We start from the raw sequence: 23,963 nt of genomic DNA, 5'->3' as shown, positions 1-23,963 counted from the left end.
ACGGTCGATTCAAGCAGAAAAATACAAATATCTGGATAGATGCATCAGTATTTTTGCCCAAAAATCGTATGAAGGATGACATATGTATATATCCATATTAGATATGTACAACCTTGTATGTGAAGTTTCAAGGGATTTGGAGGTAAAATAAGGGAGATGCGAGGAGGTGAACTTTTGAGATTTTTTGTTTGTGCTTTGCTTTACACCGTGCTTCAATGACCATTCTAGAATTCAAAAGCTTTCACCTCTTATTGCGGACTCCATTGCTCCCTATCGCCAGGCCTCAATAGTCAATGGATCTGGGTTCCTTGTGCATTGGTTAAAAAAGTATTATTTTTAGGGTGATGTTCATGTACTTCACTAGGAATGTCAGTTTGGAAGAAAGATAGAAAAGACTAAAAGAATTAGTTGATTCAAGTAGTAGGCGATATATGTTGAGATCACAAAGCTGTAGCTAAAAATGCCATTTTCCAGCTAAAACTGCCACAAAGAAGTTCCAAGAACAATGTTCTCAATAGTTTAATGGATAGAATAAAATTTAAAATATTTCCTTTGTGTAGAGCAAATTGAAGGTCAGTCTTCACGGTCAAGATCAATGAATTTCATCAAAATGTAAATGAAAAAGCATGCAGAATGTAGCAACTTCCCGAAAAAGCCATAACATCATTGTTTTCATTCGCGTTGATTCGTTGGTTTGTTGGTTTGTTTGTCCGTGTGCAAAATAACTAAAAGAGGAGTCAAAGAGGAGTCAACGGATTTGGATGAAATGTGCAGGAAAGGTTGAGAATGACACAGGGAACAGATGATTATATTTGGTAGTGATGCTGAGATTTATATGGATTTTATGTAGGATTTTTTTATAATTTGGCAGGTAGAGTCAATGAACTTGGGAGTTCAAGCTACGCATTTTTGAGGTTTTCATACGCGCATTGAAGTGCGTGCTGTAGTTTCTGTTAGGGTGAGGCATGCCACACAGCTGAGGGTTTTTGAGGTAACAAAGGCCTATATATTGGGAAATCAGGTGATTTTTCAGCATGCATCCGTATGGGTGGAAATCACTGATCTCTAGCTGCAAGATCATTGGTGAAAAGTAGCTGCTTGGCGGAGGTCAGCGCTCTCAGAGTGCTTTTCTAGTTTGAGACTTTAATCATAGAATTCCCTTTACCTACCATAATCATGTGTAATCCATATTCTGACACTGTATGTCATTGTAACATACACGTACATGCAGAGTTAATGTGAAACTAAATGTATAGTCTATCTATCAAAGTCGTAACACAATTTGGCATGGAACTAAACTTTTGACTTCTAATACTAAGGCCTGATTATCTCTTGAATTGGACTCAGACACACAATGCTACTTTAAACTATTGAATGTACATGTTTGAGAGGAAATATTTGAGTTATTATTCACCTATATTTTGCCACAAAATGTGCACATTTGTTACAAATATTATACAGTAGTGTCAAGGAAAACTTCTTGTAAGGCAAACAGTTATATGAAGTCAATAACATTGCAAATGCTGCACTGTAGAATTTGAAGATTTTAACCCTAACTAAGCTGGGGGGTGGCCTCCAAACCCCCCCCCCCTCAACGTTTTGCGCGATGTATCGCTAACGCGAAAAGCTGTCGTTGCGATGTTTCATGACTTTTTTCTTTCAAGTCTCCCGCATCTTTTGACACCAAATCTGCGATGCCCGGGCGCGCGGCTCTGAAGTTGCACATAAATATGTATGTGCATGTCAGACCAAAAATTGCTCAAAAGCGTGAATTCGTGTACAATGCAAATTGTGTTTACAGGCAAATTTTATAAAAGCATGGTTATTATGGGGGTTTTATTGATTAAAATCAATTGATAACATATATTTTCTCGTTTGGAACAATGTCGCTGACAAATTTCATTAAAAAAACAATGAAAAACATAAATTTGAAAAAACAATGAAATATGTCATAAGAAATTTAAAAAACAATGAAATGCTTAAGAAATTTTTTCTGATTGCACAATTTTTTTCTCTTACATTTGCTGAGGACACTTAAAAGAATATTTACACAAAAATGTTCCTGTTTTGAGCTTTATTTAGTGATTTATACCAAATTGTCTGATTTCATGCATCATTATGCATAAATTACATGTATGTAGCATGATTTAGCATAGATGATAATTAAAAAAAAATTCACTTCATGGTACTTTAGATTACGTCATAGGCAATGTGTGTGCCAATTTTCGTCATGATCGCGCGGTCGACGGCCGAGATCTGGAGGGGGGCCTGGGAGGCCCCCCCCCCCCCCCCCCCCGGCTCTATCATCTACCTAAATAGCCCGGCATAGTTAGGGTTAAGATACAGTGCCAATTTGCTGGTTTTGCTCATCAATATGCATTCATGAGCATGTACATTACAGGATTCTTTCTTGTGAATATGACGTAGAATATTTGGAAGGAAGGGGAAAAGATCACCAATATACAATGTATTTCGTCGCTGGGGTGACAAGACCTTGTATCTGCAATTTTGGTGAAAATGACTTTTTTGGATTTAATAGTCACATAATGGGTTAAGTGATGTCCTGTCCAAATCCCAACTGTCTTACTCCAAAAATGAAGCCACCACAGCATGTCAAAGGAAAGGCTATCCCATTCGCTATAGTGCTTTGACCCCCATGTTTTTTGGCTCTGAACATTTTACATTTTGTAGATACGAGGTCTTGTCGACCCAGCGACGATATATTTTAAACATATGATTGATAATATGTTGATTTTTTTTCTAAATAGGAAATAGAAAATATGGAGCATTATGTACCGGAGATTACTCATTTAATGTGTTTATTGTTTCCATGTTGTACCTTTCAGTATGACAGGCAGTATGGGCATTCTTTGGAGAGAAGAGTGGGAGGTTCTCTGTCTGCAGAGACTGGAGCATCACCAGAAACGCGTCGTTTTGATTCTGCCATGCTTCAAATGAGCCAGCGTATAAGAGGGAGACGAAGTTTAAACACTGATCAAGAAGTTCAGGCCCAACAAACTGCACCTCGTCAATCATCCAGTTCTCTTCAAGCTGCCAGTTCCGAACTCAGTGCCGTACTTGAAAGCGCTAGAAAACAAAAGAAAGCTAAAGCTGAACAGGCCGAACGGGCATTTATTGCTCGACATTCATTTAGTGCCAAACCCATGCATGGAAGCCTACCACTGCCACCACCAGGTACACCGCCCATGCGTAAGAGCCGACCACCACCACCTCTACCTGGTGCCCCACTCACGCCCAAAAGCGTATTACAACTAGAGCCACTGGGTGCCCCACTCATGGGTGCAAGCCTACCACCACCACCACCAACTGGTGCCCTGCCATTGGCTTGTACCCTACCACCACCACCACCACCACTGGGTGCCCCACCCATGGCTGCAAGCCTACCACCACCACCGCCACCTGGTGCCTTACCCATGACTGCAGGCCTACCACCACCACCGCCACCATCGGCACGTGGTGCCCCACGACCACTCAGAGCCATGTCTCGTGGTTTAATGCTATCCAAGTATTGTGCATCCTCTGGTGCTCCAAAGCCGCATGCCAAAGCAACATACGGTGCTGGACATCCACCATGGGCAGCATCACAAGTACCGCATCAGCAGCTTCTAATAGATTCAGGTGCCCCACCTCCTCCTCCTCCTCCTCCTGCTCCTCTTCCTCGAGCACATGGGCCAGTGCGAGACTCTGTAAGTAAGGTGCATGATGACTTGTTAGTTCCCATCAGAGGATTAACATCCCTCCGGCGAACTTCACCAAGCTACTCGCCAACTTCGCCAAGCTACTCGCCAACTTCACCAAGCTATGAACCAACTTCACCAAGCTATGATCCAGCTGCACCCACTGAATTCCACTCACTGGAAAAAAGGATTACTCTTCACTCGGAAGCACTAGGCAAGGTAGAATTACATGTAGAAGCAAAGAAGTCCCAACCACAAAAGGTTAGTTCAGAATCATGTCCTAACATGTTAGTTGCTGAGTATAGTGCCCTACATGCAAGAGATCCTGCTTGCCCTACTCAGATTGTCTATGGAGATGTTGACAGTAGTGATGAATTGGGTGATGCTGGTAGTGGTAGTGGTGTTGAGGGCTCTCTGGGAGTCAGGAATGGAAGGAACATGGTGCATGGTGATGAGAATGAGAGATGTGAGGATAGTGTGAAGTGCGGGCTTGTATCTGACAAATCCAAGTCGACGATTAGGATTATCAGTCGTGAACCAAATACTGAGGAGCTAGTGTGTATCAGCCAACAAAAGTCTGGGGACAGTGATTTGTCATTAGGTGAGGGACAGGGAGACTTATCAACACGTCGTATTGCGGCTGATGGGCTTTGTATGAGGCCTGCAGTGGCGAGAATGGATAAAACTACCTTGCTGCTAAAGCCAGAGACTGATATCCTTTTGCAACCAATGTCTCCTCAACAGACCACAGATGCCTATCTCAATGAACCTCAATGGTCAATTTCTGAGGGGCAAATGGGGGACACTGGTAAATCAAATGCCCATCAGAATAGGGAGCTTATTGGGACATTTGTAGAAGCATCTCATCAACAGCAGCAACAGCTGCAAAGAGCACAAGCCGTAGACCTGGCCCACAGATCAGCATATGATGCAAGTGGTCTCTTTTGCACAACCGCGACAAAGGTCTCTCTGTTCTCTGGGTCACCTGCAATGTCACTGGAAGCTGGTGACAATCAAGCTGGATGCCCATCATTTGAACCTGTGGAATGTGGCGGCAGCAATCAGTCAGTGTCACAACAGCAAAGCTTTGAAGTCGAGACAACAATGCCCTGTAATACAAATGGGGAAGCAATTAAAGAAACAGAGATATGTGTGGAAACACCTGTGGAATCTAAGGTTGCATTAAGAGCTCTTGGAGAATTTACAGGAGCTGATGGGACAGGTGATCTGAAGAACCAAGATGTCACAGCCCTGCTTCGAGCAAACAATGTAGAATCGCACGGAATTGTCACTGACTCAGCACAGCACAACAGAGCAAGCAGCCTTGTATTTGGTTCCAAGCCAAGCAATTTTGGGTCTGAGCCTGCCAGTCAAACTAGATTTGGATCCAAAACAACTGGTCTCTTGGCAGAGGCAAGCTGTCAAAAACTATTTGGAATCGAACGAAGTAGTGTGGGACCAATGCTTAACTGTCAAACTGGATTTGAATCTATGCCAAGTAGTACGGAGTCTTGGCCAGAGGCAAGCAGTGAGAATATCTTTGGATCCAACCAAACAACTTTTGGATCAGAAGCAAGCAGTCAGAATTTATTAGGATCAAAACCAACAACATTGGACTCAGAGCCAAACACCCAGAATTTACTCGGAATCAAACCAACAACTTCTAAATCAGAGACAAGCAGTCAGAATTTATTTGGATCCAAACCAACAACTTTTGGGTCAGAGCCAAGTAGTCAGAATGTATTTGGATCCAAAGAAACAACTTTTGGGTCAGAAGGAAGCAGACAGAATTTATTTGGATCCAAATCAACTGGTTTTGGGTCAGACGCACAGAGTCAGAAGGTATTTGGATCAAAACCAACCACTTTTGGGTCAGAGGCAAACAGTCAGAATTTATTTGGATCCAAGCCGACAACGTTTGGGTCAGATGCAAGCAGTCTGAATCTATTTGGAACCAAACCAACAGCTTTTGGGTCAGAGACAAACACTCAGAATCTAATCGGATCCAAACCAACCCCTTTTAGGTCAGAGCAAAGCACTCAGAATCTATTTGGATCCAAACCAACAATTTCTTGGTCAGAAGCAAGCAATCAGAATGTATTTGGAGCCAAACCAACAGCTTTTGGTTCAGAGTCAGTCACTCAGAATCTATTTGGATCCAAAGCAACAACTTTTGGGTCAGATGCAAGTAGTCAGAATCTATTTGGATCCAAACCAACCCCTTTTGCGTCAGAGCCAAACACTCCGAATCTATTTGGATCCAAACCAACAACTTTTTGGTCAGAAGAAAGCAATCAGAATGTATTTGGAGCCAAAGTGACAGATTTTAGGTCTGAGACAAACACTCAGAATCTATTTGGATCCAAACCAACAATTTTGGGGTCAGAAGCAAGCAATCAGAATGTATTTGGATCCAAACCTACAATTTCTTGGTCAGAAGCAAGCAATCAGAATGTATTTGGTTCCAAACCAACAGTTTTTGCATCAGAGCCAAACTCTCAGAATGTATTTTCATCCAAATCAACAACTTTTGGGTCAGAAGTGAGCAATCAGAATGTATTTGGAGCCAAACCAACAGGTTTTGGGTCAGAGACAAACACTCAGAATCTATGTGGATCCAAACCAACAACTTTTGGTTCAGAAGCAAGCGATCAGAATCTATTTGGATCCAAATCAACAACTTTTGAGCCAGAAGAAGGCAATCAGAATGTATTTGGAGCCAAACCAACAGGATTTGGGTCAGAGACAAACACTCAGAATCTATTTGGATCCAAACCAACAACTTTTGGTTCAGAAGCAAGCGATCAGAATCTATTTGGATCCAAATCAACAACTTTGGGGTCAGAAGCAAGCGATCAGAATGTATTTGGAGCCAAACCAACAGCTTTTGCGTCAGAGCCGAACTCTCAGAATGTATTTGCATCCAAATCAACAACTTTTGGGTCAGAAGTGAGCAATCAGAATGTACTTGGAGCCAAAGCAACAGCTTTTGGGTCAGAGACAGGCACTCAGAGTCTATTTGGATCCAAACCAACAACTTTTTGGTCAGAAGCAAGCAATCAGAATGTATTTGGATCCAAACCAACAACTTTGGGGTCTGAAACAAGCAATCAGAATGTATTTGGAGCCAAAGTGACAGCTTTTAGGTCTGAGACAAACACTCAGAATCTATTTGGATCCAAACCAACAATTTTGGGGTCAGAAGCAAGCAATCAGAATGTATTTGGTTCCAAACCAACAGTTTTTGCATCAGAGCCAAACTCTCAGAATGTATTTTCATCCAAATCAACAACTTTTGGGTCAGAAGTGAGCAATCAGAATGTATTTGGAGCCAAACCAACAGGTTTTGGGTCAGAGACAAACACTCAGAATCTATGTGGATCCAAACCAACAACTTTTGGTTCAGAAGCAAGCGATCAGAATCTATTTGGATCCAAATCAACAACTTTTGGGTCAGAAGCAAGCGATCAGAATGTATTTGGAGCCAAACCAACAGCTTTTGCGTCAGAGCCGAACTCTCAGAATGTATTTGCATCCAAATCAACAACTTTTGGGTCAGAAGTGAGCAATCAGAATGTACTTGGAGCCAAAGCAACAGCTTTTGGGTCAGAGACAGGCACTCAGAGTCTATTTGGATCCAAACCAACAACTTTTTGGTCAGAAGCAAGCAATCAGAATGTATTTGGATCCAAACCAACAACTTTGGGGTCTGAAACAAGTACTCAGAATCTATTTGCATCCAAACCAACAGCTTTTGAGTCAGAAGTAAGCAATCAGAACGTTTTTGGAGGCAAATCAACAGCTTTTGGGTCTGAGACAAACTCGCAGAATCTATTTGGATCCAAACCAACAACTTTTGGGTCAGAGACAAACACTCAGAATCTATTTGGCTCCAAACCAACAACTTTGGGATCAGAGTCAAGTGCTCAGAATCTTTTTGGATCCAAACCAACAACTTTTGGGTCAGAAGGAAGCAATCGGAATGTTTTTGGAGGCAAACCAACAGCTTTTGGGTCAGAGACAAGCACTCAGAATCTATTTGGAGCCAAACCAACCCCTTTTTGGTCGGAGACAAACACTCAAAATTTATTTGGAGCCAAACCAACAACTTTTGGGTCTGAGACAAACACTCAGAATCTATTTGGAGCCAAACCAACAACTTTTGGGTCAGAGGCAAGCAGTGGGAATTTGTTTGGATCCAAACCAACAACTTCTGAATCAGAAGCAAGCAATCAGAATGTATTTGGAGCCAACCCAACAACTGGATTTGGGTCTCAGCCAAGTAGTTTTGCATTTGGGCCTAGCAGTAAAAATGCATTTGGATATAAATCAATAGATTCCACTTCTCAACCTTGCAGTCAAACTGGCTTTTCTTTTAAACCTCATCATCATGGGCTGGAGCAAAGCAATCAAGCTGTGTTTGGGTTTAAGCATAGCAGTCCAAATGTATTTCCATCTAAACCAACTGGGTTTCCATCCAAACCTGACGGTCAAACTGAATTAAGCAGTCCAACTGCATTCAGGTTCAAGCCAAGTGGATTAAAGCCAGCTGGATCCCTGTTCTGTTCTGGATATGAGGGGAATTCAGTGAGCCAGTCTTTGTTTGGGTCTCCAGGAGGTTCTTTCTCTCTGTTTGGAGCTCAGCTAGATAGGCCATCAAGCTTAGACAACCATCTAGGCCAACCTATACGATACAACTGTGAGAGAAGTCCTCAGACAGGATTTCAGCCATGGTCTGGACCAAATCAGCAGCTTTCATTTGGGTTTCAGACATGTTTGTGTGGTCGTAGTGAATCTTGGTTGCAGCCACATAAGACTCCATTGCCAAGATGGTCGACTCCATTTGTAGATCGCCATATGTCATCACACTTCAACCAACAGGGAAAGTCATTGACAGACAATGAACCCAGATCTGAAGAAAGTGGCAGTCTTACAGACGTTCCATGTAGTTATGAGGAGCAACGGCTGTTCTACTTGTCCAGGATATGCCCTCCAGTCTCAGCAACAGCCGTCCCATCACCTTGGGGGTCCAGCTTTGGAGGACCAAATAAACGTGAGCAGGTAGAGTCATTGTCAGGTGCTGAACCCAGATCTCACAAAACAGAGGATCTTACAGACCTTCCATACAGCTATGAGGAGCAACGGCTGTTCTACTTGTCGAAAAGTGACCCTCACGTCTCAGCAGCATCCATCCCGTCACCCTGGGGGTCCAGTTTTGGAGGACCTCTTGGTAAACATGAGCAGACGACCAAAGTTGCCAGCAGCAACACTGAGACAGGAGGTGTCAACACTCTGTTCTCCACTGGGTGTGTTTTTCCCAAGGTGCTCAAGGATCAAGCTTGTCAGACCACGTTTGAGGTCAATCCCATCCACAAACATGAACCCACAGGATCTGCTTCAAACAGTCAGCATAGAGAGCAAGACCAGGCTTCTTCCCAAAGTTCACCAAGCAGCAGTGCCAGGACTTGTAAGACTGGTAAACTTGCTGCGTCACAGGTAAAAGCACATCAGGGAATATGCATGTCTATTTTTTGGTTTGGTTTGGTTTGCGTGCATGGAAGTCACACAGTTCGACTTTCAAGACATAATTTATCTTCCTTCTTCATTCAAATGGGATATGCTCACTTCTGCTTATTTCCACTCATAGGAATCCATGATTCCATGTGCACGTTATTCATAATGGCATACAATGGCATGGCATGGCATTGTACTGAAGATGTTCCGCATGTAAAATACGCTGGAAAACTTCAGGTACAACATGTAGGAAATGAATACCTTGAATAATTTCAGCATGTTTTTGACTGGCTGTGCTTGAATACATGCACTAAACGGCTTGTTTCTCTTTGCCCCATAACAATCACTACTAACATTTGATTCTAACCATACCATGACAGTGCAAATTATATATATACCCTGTACATATATGGGGAGAGAGAGATAAGTCGTACAAGCATATTTATATTCTTATGATTATTCTTGATTAAATAGAATACCATAGGCCTAAATTCAAGACACTTTTTTGGTTATGTGGTTATCGATGAAAAATGAATTAGACTGAATTTGACTATGAAGTCTACAAGCGATCTGGCAACCCTGGCCGTTTGGCAGCTACATGAAATGTGTGCAGTTAACAAGCACTGAGCTGCAACTTATTCTCCCCTATTCTTGATGAGAAAAACACATAAAAATAATCCACATACTCACAGTTTATTTTCTTTTTTGTGGCCCAATGGGCCCAAACATACAGTTTGTGATATAGTGGCGCCCCAACATCTATTTTTGGTGGCCCGGGCCACCTGGCCGCTGCTAGTGTTGAACCTTGTACATGAGTATATGCACGTGCTTATATGCATACAAAAAAAGGAGTGCATATTACAATATAGTTCAAAATCAGTGTCTACATATTGTATTTGCATGTAAATGTGTACACACATACATACACACATACACATTCATACAGACACAAACTTATCTCTAGCTATGTCGCCATGCACTAATATGAAGTGGTTAATTCCTACACTGTTCCATTACACTGTGTCCACCAAAGATCGTTCTTCCAATTTAGATGCTTTTACAGATCACAGTGTTTTTTAATCTTTGCGACCTGCCTTTCTCTTTGTTGTCTCTCTACCCCCCCCCCAAAAAAAAAAAAATTTATAATTCAGGAAAAAGGAAAGACTGCTCTCATGGCAGGGTTCTCAGCTGCAGCTCCTCGCATGGCCCGTAGATCAGCACCAAGGGTGAGTACACTTCACATATGATTGTAGGGTCTGTTTAGGCATACACAATCCCCACACCATATTCCCATATCCCCCTATATGAAGGTTAATTCCAACTGATGAAGATGATGAATTGGTCATAATTTACATTTTTGTCACACACTATGCTTGAGCCCCAGGGTGTCGACTGGCAAATATTCCTTCTTTAGTGAGTTACGACCATAGAAGTATCGACATATATATTGTAACAAAAGAGGTTGAGGAAGAAGCACTACCTACTCCGTGTGTGCAACTGAGCTGTGCAAATTTAAGAAGCCACATGCCATCTTAATCCGGGCAAATAGTCGCGCTCTGCAAAGATTCGCCACACTCAATATGTTATAGCATGGCACATTGAGCTCTTATCACACGTAAGCCACAGCATCCAGTCCGTCTGTACTTCTCTCCCAAATTCTGTTTTCTCTATGCACACCCTCATAGCTCTCAATCCATTTTCCAGCATGACTAAATAAATCACCCTTGCCCCCACCAAATTCATCCAACTCACTGTATGGCCACTCTACTCTCTGAGATTTCCTCACAGAGCCCCCTAGATTCCTAATTTCATTTTTCTAAAACCCTCCTCCCACACCCTCTGTCCCGCTCGGTCCACCATCATTGGCTTTGCATACAGTGAAGACACAAATTCTGGACTATTTAGGCATTCAAATTTCCCTGAACATGCGGGCCTACTTTTTCTAACATTTTTTATGGAACCCATTTCTAGAACATTGCACCCAAAGTTTGCATGAAGTCATAGAATTTCAGTCCTAGAAATGCAAATCCTTAGTATGAGAGGAGGGATACCCACTCCTACACCCCCTCCCTCGGGCTTGGTTGCTTTGCTTCCTCACACATATTCTCCAAATTTTGCCTACCGCCCCCCCCCCCCTTGAAAATGGATCAACATTTCCTGTTCCCATTCTTATATAGGTAGTGCACCCCCTATCTTCAAAAAACATTCCACCAACTCTTCTATAGTATGTAGTAGGATATAACTGCCTTGATTTTTAAACTTGAGTGTGCTTTTTACTTGTTTTGTTTGACAGCATGTTTTCTCTTCTGACGATAACAATCACCCCTAACATTAATTTGTTTCTTTCCTTACTGTGACAGTGCAAATTAACAATCTTGGCATTCAAAAGTTTTTGTTTTTGTTTTTCTTGTGTGTATGGCTTACATGTACCATCAGTCTTTGGGACTAGCAGTTTTCTTTTGTTACAGGGTATATCAAAATGTACATTGTAGTTCTAGCCAAGCAGTTAATTATGTAAAGACGCACAGATGAACATTTTGGGACCTGAATATTCTCTTTGTTTTAACAGGAATTTCATTGTAACTGTCTTCATTATTAAGGAAGCACGCTGCAAAAGTCCTTCCAATGAAGTCCATGTGATTATTTCTAAGCATTTACTCATCATATGTAGACATTGATGGAAGTGTTTTTTAAGTAAGATATATACCAATATTCAACTAAGTGGTGAAAATAGCATGTAAAAAATTGTTACATTAAATTGTGTTGGTACTAAGCAGGGTTCACGCTATACTTTCTGATTATCGAGCAAGCACTGTGTAGCCATCATGTTAAAAATCATAATAATCTGATTAATCAATGGCATTGCTTATTTACGTTGAGGAAAGGCAATTTTTCAATCAGTTGCAGTAATTAAGGAATGGAGAAATTCCTAAATTCAGATTCGTTTGAAGCTTTCTAACATCCTATCTTTTTTTTTTCATGTAATTTTTCCTTCTGTCATCCAATGGGCAAATCTCTACATGAATTAAAGACGGGTGGCGTGATGGGGTTTTCTACGGTAAGTTCCTCCTGTGTAGCAGTACAAATCTTGATAGCATGCTTGTTGTGGTGTGGATAATAATGATAATGATAATAACAGTGATGATGATGATGATAATAATAATAATAATAATAGAGAGACTCTTAAAAAGTGCTCATTCTACCTAAAAAGATACTCATGGTGCTGTAGAACAGAGTACATATGGATCACATTACAACAGAGTATCACAGAAGATATAAGAACAATAAACAAACAATATACTTTACAGGTAAACAATTGTTAATTTAAATTGAAAAGGTAGGTCTTGAGGTTATTTTTAAAAGCATCAATAGAAGATTGCTTGTCAAAGAGATTTTGGAAGGCTATTCCAAAGTTTTGGGCCCATGTATGAAAAAACACAATCCCCCAACTATGCTTGATTTGAGGTATCTTTAATTTTTGCAAGTTCGATGAATGGAGATTTCATGGTGGTTGGTGAAGATGAAGAGTATTTCGAGAGTAGGCAGGGGCAAATTTGTGCAAAGTACGGTAGACAGGAAGAAGAAGAAGAATCTTGAAGTTGATATGTTTTTCTACAGGGAGCCAGTGTAGGGACCAAAGTATTGGGGTAGTATTTGTTTTTTTCTTTGTGAGAGTAAGTAATCTAATCACAATTCTGAAGACGTTGCAGTTTACCGAGTTCTTTTTGTGGAAGGCTGCAAAACAGAGAATTGCAGAAAAGTACAAAACACACTCTACAGAAAGTAATTCTTGCCTTTGCAGTGAAAGAGCATTGTACACAAGTCTTGAAAGTAACAATATGGAGATACCAGCAGGAGAGGCATGACTACTGAGTGCCTCATAAACAGTATACTGTATGTCCCCCCCCCCCCCCCAAAAAAAAAAAAAAAAATTACAATGGGACCCTTAGCAATAATAACTTTAAAAATAGTGAATCAATCCAAATACAACTTCAGGGTACGAAACTATAACTCGTTGCTCACATTTTAGAGAAAACCCCATTTGATTTGCTTCAGTGGTCAAAGAGAAATGAGGAATTTTATAGAGCATGTCAGGAATCTCTTCCCTCCAACTTCTTTCTATTGTGTTCACACACAAGAGCATCCAAGTGCTAAACTTGGAAGAATCAGACTCATGACATGCTTTACAACAATCCACATTTCTCTGTGACCGCTTAACCAAATTGAATGGGGTTTTCTACAAAAAAGACCCTGAAGTAGCATTTAGACAATTTAATCATATTGGGTATTATCAATGCGAAATTCTGATGGCAATTTTTTTGGGACATACTGTAGAGCCTACACTGGCCTACATAACATTATGTCTCTTGGGACGCAAAGAATTCTCATTACTTTGCTCGAAGAGCACAGGATGCAAACAGTATGCAGTTTATATGGGTGCAAGTCTACACAGCTTTCCTATTGTATAACACAGGATTTTCTATTCTGTCTGACAGTGCACTATAGCAAAAGTAGCGGTAATGAATGGCGCATGTCTATTTGACCATTCACAAATCTTGCTATAAATACACCATTCACTGTGTAGATGTAAATATATGTATTGATATATGTACACCACAGGTTATAATCTTGTGTTCATTACCATATGTACAGATTACTGTAAAAGTGGATATTTTACGCAACTAATTTTTTTGCACTTGGCCGGATGAGAAGAGTTTCGCGTGTTTTTAATTCCGCAGAATCAAGACACTAAGTACAGGAACAAATGGCAAGCAAAAATATTCATGTGCTTTTATTTTCGCGCTAGTTTGTGGTTGCGCGAAATGCGCGAAAATTTCAACACCGCAAAAATGTCCACTTTCACAGTATATATGCATTACAAATGCGTACAATTGTACCTGCAATTAGCCCAAGTGCATTTTCATTGTTCAGACAAAAACTTTTGCATTCATTTTACTGTCATGAGTCTTGGCTCCTTGGGCAGGAAAATTTCTAGTTTTACTCTACATACATAAATATGCGTAAATGTATACACACAAAAATGTGCACTGATTTTGAGCTATTGTGTGTGTTGTCAAATGTGATCGAACAAAAAGTCGCAAGCAGTGATTTTGTGTGAGGACTGAAAATAGGTGAACTTGGTCAACCAAATCAATCTGAGTTTTTCATATTTTCTGAAAGAACAAATCTTTTACATTATGTTAAAGTTTAGGATCATTAAACAAACAGGAACTAGTGTTTTCAGCAGTTTTTCTCAAACACTTTTTGGTGGAATAGTGTGATTAGGTGTTTCTCATAGAACCCTCTTTTCATTTCTTAAAGACCCTGTCCATACTCTTCACTTTCAACTCCAATAACTTTGGAAAGAGTGATGCTACAGTTTTGAAACGTGGCATAATTAATCATTTACAGAATGTGCTAATGAAGCATGCTCAATTTCAGCTTAATCTGATTATCCCTTCATTGTTGTTGCTCCGATGATCAATATCCTGTTTTTAGTTCCATTCATCCCACAGCTAGTGTGGCTTAGTACAGATTAAGCGCTTGAATAGACCCTGCACTACGGAACCTGTTTTCTCAGTTCACACTTTTCCAGAGTGTGTCCTTTCTTTCCAATATTTAAATAGGTTAAGAGAGTCCATTTGAATTTAGTTATATCTCATTTTAAAGCTTAGAGTCTACTCTTTTAGAATCTGCCCTGAACTGAAAATCCATGTCTGGCGGCTTTCTGTTGGTTTTGTGATGCAGTGTCACAAATGCAACTACTGTTGTATTGAATAGATATAGTTGATGCGGGCCTTGTGTTGATAACATGTATCCACCAGTAGATGGCACTTCCAATTGAGATGCTTATTGCAGATCACAGTTTCTTTTACCTCTACAACCAGCACTATCATTCTTCACCTTTTATTTCCCTGTGATGTCCAATGCAGACTAAAGACAAGGCTGTTCCCCTATCCTGCAGCTTCAAACGAGCTGAACCTGTGGCATTTGCATCAGATTCTATGAACGCAGTAAGACGGTCTTACTTATATGGTCTATGTAGACAAATATTGTTAATCCTTTTTTTTTTTGCTTGCCAGTTATTCAAAACCCTGTAGCCACACCAAAAATGTGCAGTAAACCTTTTTTTTTATTTTATTTTTTTGCTTGTCAGCCACTTAACCATTGATTATGTGTGTATGTTTGTTTGTTTGTTTGTTTTGTTTTGTTTTGTTTTTTTGGCTTATCAGCTAATTACACCTGGAAGTGGCACTAGATATATAAATAGGGCTGCCACTTTTCAAAAATGCAGTGCCTGCCATGGAACACATCACATTATGTTATGAACCATTATTGATACTTGGTGAACAACTAGCCAACGACTGTCACAAGAGTTAGAATGGTGAGAGTTTGTGTAGGTGAAGTGTGCTGCAAGAAACTCTGCAAAAGTCGAGAATATGGCGTCGATGTCATTGAAATCTACACTTGTACCTCTTTGGAACACAGTTTTGAAATGAAGGGGATGCAACAAATGTTCATTCTTTAGGACTTTGTTGATTCATTGATTTAAAAAAAAACAACACTATTTTGATAGTTTTGTCACAGAATGCAGTGCATGCCCCCTTCATGATGCACAGGAGTGCAGAGATAGGAAGATACAATACATAGCGTTTGCCAGCAAAATGGTTTATACAATAATTACAAAATATAAGATATGAAGAGCAAGCTCTGTGTGTTTGTGTGTGTGTGTGTGTGTATGTATGTGAGTATATATATATCACAGACAGACAGATAGAAAGATAGATATAGATATATATATATGCTTACAATGAATAGTGCATGAGATGCATGAGACATAACTTGAAGTCAGTGTGTGTGTGTATACTGTATAAAACATGTGTGCATATTGTATTGTAGAAACATACATTTGGAGCTGTGTTGTCATTGTCACTGCACATTGTAGAAATGTATGATTAATTCAGACATTGTATTTAAACCAGTGTATTCATTTGCTAATAGGCTGTACCTTTGATTTAGATGCATCCACAGATCACCGTTAGTGTAATTTTGGCAACCTGCACCATCTCTCTTTATCATTTCCTCTCCAATTTCCATATAGAATGTAGTCAAAGATCGTGATAGGAGCTTCAAGCCACCTGTGTCCATGCGGTTTACAACAAGTGCGAGGGTGAGACAGTTCACATGATTATATGGTCCATGTAGGCAGATACAGCTGTACCTATACTCCCTATAGCAAGATGTTTAAAGGTTGATTCCAACTGATGAAGATGATTTGGTCGTGAATGATGTTTTCATGGCCCATGGTTGATCCCTGATGTGCACTGGCAAGTTTTCTGTCTTCCAGAGTATGTGAATTCGGATCCATGCAGCTCCGACAGCTATCTAGAGTGTACCATAACAATCATGACTCTCAGATGGCTGTGAAATCATATCATTTGTCCCTTTTTTTTATCAGATTTTCCAGATTATGCTGCTTTTTGATTTTCATTGGTTTCATAAAAAAATGAATCGCTACATCTTTACCAAATTCTCGCTTGTGGCCCAATTTGCTTCTGTATGGCAGATGGTCTTCATGCTGAAGACGAAGAAGTCATTAAAGGGGCATTTTCAGATGATTTTCATAATTTCACATCACATACAATGTAGTACTTAAATCGAAAGCTCCATGTATAGATTCATGGAATTTATTTTGGTCCTAGACCAGAGAAACCAATAAACTAAAAATCTTAAACACATTACACTGAACAGTGCTGATGACATCAGAGCCTCACATATTTCAGAAGTGTACCAGTGTAATTCCGTTACAATACCTCCTGCTGAACAAGTTCACCTGTGAAGAATCTATGCATGCCTTATTCTTTTCTTCTGCTTCCTTGAGCCCCAACTCATGCATTCTTATGGTGAGGCTGCCATGTCATCGTTCTTGTTCATTGCAATTTGTTATAAATTTTGAAAACATTCTTATTCCTCATCCTAATCACTGTAAGTTCTGCAACTCTGTACTCAGTATAAGTAATTTATAATTGTTCAAATGTAAAAGTCTGAAAATCATCCGAAGGTCCCCTTTAAGTGCCGATCATAGTAGAGGTGTCTCGTTGGGTGCAGGAAAAGTGGTGGGAGTCAATGTAGGTGGAACTTTGAGTGACAAACTCCCAAAAACTTAAATTGTTAGCTGCTCCAACAAGGATGAAATCATTTTTGTGCAAATGTCATTGATGACTGATTCTTCCTAAGGTGATATGATGTGGTATTCAAATATGTGAGCTGTGATGTACTTTGCTGTGTTGTTGACAAAATTTCACTCTGGCACTCATATGAAACACCTAAGATTTGCTTCACAGGATTGTCACGCTGGCACTCACAAAGAACATGAGATTTGCTTCATGTGAACTGTGCAGGGATGTTTATTTGATTCAATATCACACTCTTGCCATGTACTGTAAGAGTGGACATTTTTTAGCATTTTGCGCAACCAAAAGCTAGCATGAAAATTAAAGCACACAAATATTTTTGCATGCCATATGTTCAGTAGTTAATATCTGGCATCCGAGGAATTAAAAACATGTGAAATCCATCTTAACCCACCAACTGCTAAAAAAAATTGCTCGTGCAAAAATATCCACTTTTACAGTATACCACTATGTGACCCTCCCAAGGATTACTGTTTTCTGCCACAGTTATCATATAGAACATAAACATTGCATGTTAGGAAAAGCATTCCTAGGCAACTATGTTATATTAGATAGCAATGAATGGGATACCAGGAAACATTGGCCCAAATGAGTGCAATATTTCCTGGTATTCCTTGAATTAAAGCCGTCCAAAATGATTATTGCCATCTACATTTGTATAACCGTTACCTGGAGGAATAAACTGAAAAAACAAATAGGAATTCTTCTGCTAGACTTTGAAGTCATCTCTGCACTGTACTTGCATATGTAGCAAGGTGTTTGTGCGCTTAAATTGTGGAAATTAGAATTCATGCACTCGGTACAAACAGCAAGCCTTCATGCACCCAAAAAGTGCTTGTGCAACAGATGCATGCTCACTTGTCTCTTTTTGAAATATGAAAAGAAATTTTGAATTGAATTGAATTGAATGTAAAAGCTACTTTTCCCTTGCTCTCTATCTCTTTCATCTGTCTATTTCTCTCTCCCTCTAGCTCTCTTTCAGTCTTGCAATTTATCTATCTATCTCTTTCCATTTACAATTTTATGTATTTTTTCATAATTATACCAGTTACCTGTCTTTCTATCAACCTATCCCCATTTTAATTTCTGTGGTAACAATGCAAAAATTGATATGAACAAATTTTTCTCTTTGGTTCACAAATGGTATGTACATCATAGGAAACACTTTCATGTACGCTTGTAATACAATAAATGAATATTGGTGTTTTGATTTTGCAGCAGAGCAGAAAGGAGGAGGAGGAGGAGACGGAAGATCTATTCGGCCTCAGCTTTGGGTTCATGGACGATGAACCCGTGGCCGATGGATCCGTGGCAAATGAACTCGTGGCCGATGAACCGATTGCAAGAGTCAGATCAGTGAGGATTTTTCTTTATTTCTTACGGTCTTGGTTCAAATATCAGACACTTTCCAGCATTAATGCAGTATTTTTTGGTGTGTGTGGTGAGAGATATACTCTAAAGAAACGATATGCACCGAGTCTGTTGGGGGGACTGGGAATGGGTGATGACTGTTCTCTTAACATACATTTGTCATGAACTGTGAGCATTCACTGGACAAACCAGGTGTTACATGATTCAAAATCCAGAAAATAAGAGTCTCATTTATGCATACTCATTACTGTATAAGTTGTTATTTTCGCAAGGGTTTAAATTTCACGAATCTCAGTTGGATCACAAATTTAACAACATGCAAAAATGTCTCCATGCGCTAGGGTAATAACACATTTATGTTAGCGTTGGCGTCAATTCGCGAAAACAACATCTCGCGAAAATATCTATGACCTCCTCATTCGCGAAAATATCTGTACATGAAAATAACAGTGTATCAATACAGACATCATATGCATACAGTCATGCATACAGTACATACAATAATGTACTTACCGGTACTATACCTCTTCGCATATCAGTCAATTCTGTCTATTTATAGCGGCCACCCAATGGGGATGAAAAATTAAGTGGTTATTATAGACAGGTGGTTGCTATAGACAGGGTTTTTTAACATGACTTTTCTCTTGGCAGAATTTTATCTGCATCATACAAACATACACACTCTGATACATTGATACATTACATACGTTCATAACACACACACATATATAGATATGTATTTATATCTCAACTGAAAAAAAAAATACAGATGAACAAAAAGGCTGAAAAACAGCCCAATATCTGGTGGATAATGAAACAGTTTCAAAAATTGTAAATTGCTTCAGATGATTAGGGAGATCATTTCACACATCAGATCCATGATATCTTAGAGATGTTGTAGGCACCCCCTCCATTTTTATGCTGAACATGTTTCAAACTTAGCCTTCATATTCATGGTATGTATTTGAATTAAGAGGAAAATGATTATTGATGGATTTCACTCTTAAGTCGTCTCATTCGCAAACCATGCTCACTTGTGTTCTTTTGAAATATGAAAAGAAATTTTGAATTGAATGAAATGTAAAAGCTACATTCCCCTTGCTCTCTATCTCTTTTATCTGTCTATTTCTCTCTCCCTTTAGTTCTCTTTTAATCTTTCAACTCATCTATCTTTTTCTATCTTTCCATGTTCAATGTTATATAATTTTTCATATACCAGTTACAGTTGAACCTCTCTTATCTGGCCCCCCTTTATCCGGATCTCTCTATTATACGGACACAATCTCCCCATGCTTTTTTAGGAAAGAGGGATTCCCAACTCCTTGAGAACTCCTACACAAACACACACGAATTACATATTACTTCCAACATGATTGACATACATTACATCAAATTTCCTTCCAAATTGCTTACCTTCAGACATTTTAACATCCCCAAACATCCCCAAATGTAACAATGAAAAGGTTGCAGTATACACGTTACTACATGTGGTACTACAATGGGCTACATCAGTACATGTGTATGTATATGTACATGTATAAAGCATTGAGTCTCCCGTATCCGGCCAAATCCCTTATCCGGATGAGCCCCGGTCCCGACTTGTCCGGATACGAGAGGTTCAACTGTACCTGTCTTTCTAGCTATGTATTCCCATTTTGATTTCTGTGATGACTGTAATAATAATGCAAATACTGTATAATGATTATATCTTTCTTTTTGGTACACAAATGGTATCTACATGAAATTTCCAGGCATAGCAAAATATTTTTAATGATATTCTTCAAAATCATTTTGTGAGCATCCTTGTTAATTGTCATATCCTTTCCCAACAGACAGCATATAGTCTGTCTCTTTTTCAGACATACAATGTATGTATATATATAAATTTACTGTAGTTAGGCAGTGAATGAATATATGTCAAGTGTCATATGTGTGTATGTGGGTATGTATTGTAGATACAAGCATACTGTAAACGCCATATATTTCACGAATCAGAATTTCCCGACGATTTCACGAGGTGTTAAATTTGCGATTGTGGAGTTTTATACCAAAGGGAGGAAAGTATATGCATATGTCACATTCACAGCGTTATCAGAGTCAATGTTTTCACGTGTCTTTAATTTCGCGAATAGCACCTGACTCGCGAAATTCACGAAAAAAAAACCTTGTGAAATATTTGGCGTATACAATAGTTGATCGATTATTACGGAATACTGTAAAAGTGGATATTTTCTCGTGACTAATTTTTTGCGCTTGGCCTGGTAAAAAGAGTTTCGCATGTTTTTAATTCTGTGGAATCAAGACATCAACTACTGAAACATGTTGCACGCAAAGATATTCGCGTGCTTTTATTTTCGCGCTAGTTTCTGGTTGCGCGTAATGCACGAAAATTACAACACCACAAAAATTTCAACTTTTACAGTGACTGCATTGTAGAATTGCTTTCATGTACACTTTTAATACAACAAATGAATATCGGTGTTTTGATTTTGCAGCAGAGAAAAATGCTCTCAGTCGTTTCAGCTCCACCAATTGCAAGCATCATGCCAGTGAGATATATAAATTTATCTTTTTTAACTGTCTCAGTTATCAGAAACTTTCTAATAGCAATGCAGTAGTTATTGGCGTGTCTTGTGAGAGATATACTCTGAATTAAACAATGTGCAGTTGCACCAAGCCTGTTGGGGCCTGGGAATGTGGATGACCCCTCTCTTAACATACATTTGTCATGAACTTTGAGCATTCACTGGTGTAACATGATTCAAAATCCAGAAAATGACGAGTTTCATTTAAACGTACATGCATACAGTCATTTACACTGTACAAATCTACATACAATGTGTACCTCCTTGTATACACAGTCAAACCTGTCTATAGCACCCACCCAATGGAGATTAGGTGAAACATTGAGTGGTTATTATAGACAGGTGGCTGCTATAGACAAGACTGTTTTTAACATGACTTTTCTCTTAAGCAGAATTTTATCTACATCATACAAACATACAAACTCTGATACATGCATTGCATACATGCATAGCACATACACATGTAAATGTGTATTCATATATCAACAGATTGATGGTGTTTTACAGATTTTGTAGGCACGCCTTCCATTTTTATGCTGAACATGTTTTAACCGTAGGCTTCATATTTAGCACACATATATTTGAATTTAAAGGAAAACAATTATTGATGGATTTCTATCTTTAGTCATCTTATTTGCAAACCATGCTCACTTGTGTTCTTTTGAAATATAAAAAGAATTTTTGAATTGAATTGAATGTAAAAGCTACATTCCCCGTGCTCTCTATCTCTTTTATCTATTTCTCTCTCCCTCTAGTTCTCTTTCAATCTTTCAACTCATCTGTCTTTCTCTATCTTTCCTATTGCAGTATTATATAATTTTTCATATACCAGTTACATACATCTTTCTAGCTATCTATCCCCGTTTTATTTCCTGTGATAACTGTAATAATAATGCAAAATATATGATTATATCTTTCTTTTTGGTACACAAATGGTATCTACATGTACATGAAATTTCCAGGCATGGCAAAATATTTTTAAAGATATTCTCCAAAATCATTTTGTGAGCATCTCTGTTAATTGTCATATCCTTTCCCTACAGACAGCATAATTATAATCTGTATCTTTTCAGACATATTCAACAGTGTAGTTGTTATGCAGTGAATGAAAGTTTATATCAAGTGTCATATGTGTGTATCTAGGTGTGTACATGTATAATATATGTGAGCGAAGTAGATTGATTGTTATGAGATAACTGCATTTTGAAGAAATGCTTTCATGTACACTGGTAATACAACAAATGAATATTGGTGTTTTGATTTTGCAGAAGAGCAGAAAGGTGGCGGAGGAGAGAGAAGATATATCCGGCCTCAGCTTTGGCTCTGTTGGGTTCGTGGCTCGTGAACCAATTTCCTCAAGCAGACCAGTGAGGATTTCTTCTTTATTTCTTAAGGTCTCAATTATCAGAAACTTTCCAATAGCAATGCAGCAGTTATTGGTGTGACTTTTGCGAGATATACTCTAGACTAAACAATATGCACCAAGCCTGTTGGGGCCTGGAAATGTGGATGACCCCCCTCTGGTGTAACATGATTCAAAATCTAGAAAATGAGTTTCATTTAAACGTACATGTATGCATACAGTCATTATACACTGTACAAGCCTACATACATGGTACAATGTGTACCTCTTTGTATACACAGTCAAACCTGTCTATAACGGCCACCCAATGGAGGTGAAACATTAACCCGTTAAGGATGAGTTCCGAGTATACTCGGGCAAGCGTCTATGGGAAATGCGTGTTGTGGCAATATCAAACCGTCCTCAACGGGTTAAGTGATTATTACATTGTATAGGCAGGTTGCTGCTGTAGATAAAGGGTTTTTAACATGACATTTTTCTCTTGGCATTTTTTATCAGTGGCCATATACGACAGGTGGCCACTACAGACAGATGGCCGCAAAGGCAGGTTTGACTGTATACATACAAGTGTACACACACACCTACATTGTTCCATGTACACAGGTATCTGCATCATATGAACATACACACTCTGATGCATATAGACACATTGCATACACACATAAACACATACACATAGTTACATATATTTATTTCTCAGTTGAAAAAAAAAAAAACTGAAACAAAAAGACTGAAAAACAGTCCAACTCCTGGTGGTGAATGAAATATGAAGAAAGTGGGGATGGCAGTTGCATTCTTCCGTTGTCAGGATAAATTTGAAAAAAAAAAATGTGGAATGGATCTGTCTCTAAGATATCAGAAACTCGGAAAACTGTTGATAGCAACTTGTGACAAACCTCTCATTTTACTATTTTGCCAATTATGTGAGACTGTCATCACACATTGTCAAGACATTGTACTATAGACCTATTAGGAGAATCATGCATTATGGCAGAGGCATACCAGTTGCCATAGCGACACTTCTTGTTAATAATTGTATCACTGTATAACATATATTTTTTTCCTTCTTCTTTTCGTTACTGTTTTGGTTTTGCATTGTCCTTATGCTATTGTGTTTTCTCCCATTACTTGCATAAATAGAACAAGTTTGCTTTTCTAAACCCACCCATATAAAGTGCCATATAAATGCAATTGTTATTGTTATTATTATTACTAGTTTTTTTATGTGGTGAAATGC

General features: G+C 39.1%; 1 protein-coding gene across 1 annotated transcript in view; it reads left to right on the top strand.

The window, feature by feature from the left end:
* Window positions 1–22,415, top strand: part of LOC139728529 (uncharacterized) — a 78,455-nt gene extending 56,040 nt beyond the window's left edge. Inside the window, exons 24-28 of the mRNA XM_071639465.1 lie at window positions 2,847–9,194; window positions 15,146–15,226; window positions 16,315–16,383; window positions 18,626–18,763; window positions 22,407–22,415. Of these exons, the coding sequence (XP_071495566.1) occupies window positions 2,847–9,194; window positions 15,146–15,226; window positions 16,315–16,383; window positions 18,626–18,763; window positions 22,407–22,415 (6,645 nt within the window). The remainder of the gene's footprint in view (window positions 1–2,846; window positions 9,195–15,145; window positions 15,227–16,314; window positions 16,384–18,625; window positions 18,764–22,406) is intronic.
* The last annotated feature ends 1,548 nt before the right edge of the window (window positions 22,416–23,963 follow it).

Source organism: Diadema antillarum, unplaced genomic scaffold (genome assembly GCF_040938485.1).
Source record: "Diadema antillarum isolate AM-2024a unplaced genomic scaffold, OU_Dant_1.0 seq00000182_RagTag, whole genome shotgun sequence".
NCBI classification, from domain to species: domain Eukaryota; kingdom Metazoa; phylum Echinodermata; class Echinoidea; order Diadematoida; family Diadematidae; genus Diadema; species Diadema antillarum.
Note: the sequence above shows the minus strand (reverse complement) of the source record. Positions and strands in the feature narration are given on the sequence as shown.